The sequence below is a fragment of the Sinocyclocheilus grahami genome, unplaced genomic scaffold, assembly GCF_001515645.1.
Source record: "Sinocyclocheilus grahami isolate Dianchi unplaced genomic scaffold, SAMN03320097.WGS_v1.1 scaffold6494.1, whole genome shotgun sequence".
NCBI classification, from domain to species: domain Eukaryota; kingdom Metazoa; phylum Chordata; class Actinopteri; order Cypriniformes; family Cyprinidae; genus Sinocyclocheilus; species Sinocyclocheilus grahami.
Window position 1 is genome coordinate 8,526 of NW_015510886.1, and position 2,749 is coordinate 11,274.

Below are 2,749 nucleotides of genomic sequence, written 5' to 3' on the forward strand. Positions count from 1 at the left end.
TATATGCATGTATTTCACAGTGTATAAATACTTCTCTATTCTCTTTGACTATTATTGTCTCCAGTGATCAGACGTGAAGGAGATTCAGTCGAGATCAAATGCCCTTATGATAAAAACCACACAAAAGAAAAAACGTGTCTGCGGAATGGAAAGTGTTTGACTCCAGATGCTCAAAATATCATTCGGTCAGATGAAGATTATGTTAAAAACCAAAGATTTCAGTAAAGGACGACACTGCACTCAATCTCTTCACTGTGACCATGACTGAGCTGAGAGCAGAGGATGCTGGGAAATACTGGTGTGCAGTGAAAGATGCGTTTAACCTTCCCATTGAGCTCATGATCATCACGAAGGACGGTGAGGATGTTTATTTGGGAATAATCTCAATGTTTCTGCTCCTTCTGTAATCAAACTCATCATATTTAATGTTGTGCTCTTCAGCGGTCACTCATGAAGCGTCTGTCGGAGGATCAGCGTCCATCAGCTGTAAACACATCAGGAATCAAGCACAGGGGTTGTTCTGCAGAGGAGATCAGCTGAATATCTGCGTCAGAGACGGAGTTCATGTTTCATCAAATAACAGAACAAACGGCAGATTCTCTCTGACTGAAGAAACCTCTGCTGGAGTCTTTACTGTGAAGATCAGCAATCTGAGAGCAGAGGATTCTGGGAAATACTGGTGTGCAGAGGAGAGTTCTGGGTCCTTCATATTCACTGAAGTTCAGCTACACGTGACCGGAGGTAAAACACTCTTTCATTAAAGGGATAGTGTGACCAGAAATGTAATTAATAAATCTACTTTTTTTTTTTTACTAAAAACCTTGTAACTAATTACTTGCCAATACTGAGCAACAGAATACACTGCTTAAAAAATTCATAATTTTTTCCTTCAGATGAGCACAAAAGATGATATTGTGTGTGTGTGTTTTTTTAATGCAATCCAGTGAAAGTCAATGGGGTCCAATGCTGTTTGATTACCAACATTCGTCAAAATATATTTTGTGTGCCACAAAATAATAAGGCTCAGTTAATGATGACAGAACACCAAAAAATGTCCAAGAAATCCTTTTTCATTTTGCTAATTTTTTGGTGTGCTGTCCCTTTAAAGCAGCATGCTGTAGTAAATTCTGCAGCTTCAGTCTGATGTGTGATAACAAGAGTCATTTCCACTTCAGCGTTAAACCACAAACAGGAAGCAATCAACCAGAAGCAGTCTTTGCTATGTTTCACCTGTTTAACTTGAAATGGGCCTTGCAACAGAAGGGGCACTCAGATCCCCTCCCCAGGGTCAGAAATGTACAGGAGCTTAAGGCAAAAAAGTTGAAATCGCATGATGAAACATGATGCATAATGAGCTATGCTTAGCCTCAAATGCCTGATACAGTCTAGTGCACTTATGTCCTGGCTGAGACTGCTAGTGTGGGTATTCGGACAGGCCCACTGTCACTTGCTTTGTCCCTAAATATTTCAGCCATTTTGAACAAATCATTTGATGAAGCCATTCAATGACTCACTAAGACAATGATTTGCCCTACACCTACCAGCAGTTTTAGTGGCATTTAATTTTAGCCGAGGGGTTGAGAGAGTTTTTATTCTCGGATGCGATTGTAACAATAGTTCTGGAAATGCATTATAATAATGGATTATATAAATAATCTATTAAGTGTGAAAAAATTATATAACATTGTTAAATATAACAGGGACAATAGTAATTACTTTTACTAGTAATTTAGTCAAAGTAATTGCAGTCGCACTATGCACAATGTTTTTGACAATCCCTTTGTGTGATTTCAGGCTTTTCTGTGACAGCTGCGGTTTCTGTGGGTTTGATTCTGCTGGCTGTGTGTTTAGTGCTGGTGTTGTTCAAAATAAAACACTGCAGCAAACATGGTGAGACACAGAAACACACTACTGAACATTTAATAAACCTGAGTTTCTCTGCTGGTCAGAAATACACATGGCTAAAATCATCTCCCATTTTCTTTCTCTTGTTCGCACGCAGACTTCGTCTCATCAGACAGAAGAGAGACAGGAGATCATGAAGCTGTGAGTTTCAGAACAGATCTGTGCTTAGACATGGGAGATAAGTTGGTATGCTGTAGCTTTTAACTAAGAGTTTATGTTTGGGGTGTTTTGCTTTTTGCAGGCTCAAGAAGAGATTCAAGTCTCAGATCCTGAATCAACTCATCTTTACGCCACAGTACGGTCATCCACATCCCCCTCTGATGGGCTCCTGTACGCTGCTGTCCGTTTCCAGAAGCATGAAGAGTCTCCCAGTGACGCTACAGTCAGAATCAGTAAAGAGGAGACTCACTGTGAATATGCATCTGTCAATCACAGTATCACACCAAAAAAATATTAGCACTGAATTTTTAGTTTTTATTCACAACTAGAACCAGTCTCTGAGAATAATGACTTGTGACAATGATTCAGTTTCATTGAGCAAGTTATTGAGCAGTCAGCGACATCTACAGGTGACTTCTTGGGAAAGAAGCTGAAATGTTTCTCTGTGACTGAAGGAAACACTGAATTCTATGTGAAATGCTAACTGAAGACATTACTTTTTTTTTTCCCTTTCATAAAAGCGTCTTTAATCTTTGGAAGCATCGGTTTGCCAGAAGAGAAGCATTAGGTTATGAACATTAAGCCAATCTGTGATGAGTGCAGGTGTGCAAGAAAATATTTGTAATGACAAATAATTGATGTTTATCATTATAATACATGTATGTAATATGTAATATGTACATAT

The 2,749-nt window shown here is 38.9% G+C and overlaps 1 protein-coding gene across 1 annotated transcript in view; it reads left to right on the forward strand.

Moving 5' to 3' along the window:
- LOC107577589 (polymeric immunoglobulin receptor-like) overlaps positions 1–2,287 on the forward strand; it is a gene marked incomplete at its 3' end in the record, with an annotated part of 6,362 nt that extends 4,075 nt beyond the window's left edge. The window contains exons 2-6 of the mRNA XM_016263646.1: positions 223–357; positions 442–741; positions 1,795–1,890; positions 2,003–2,046; positions 2,147–2,287. Of these exons, the coding sequence (XP_016119132.1) occupies positions 223–357; positions 442–741; positions 1,795–1,890; positions 2,003–2,046; positions 2,147–2,287 (716 nt within the window). The remainder of the gene's footprint in view (positions 1–222; positions 358–441; positions 742–1,794; positions 1,891–2,002; positions 2,047–2,146) is intronic.
- Positions 2,288–2,749: the final 462 nt, after the last annotated feature.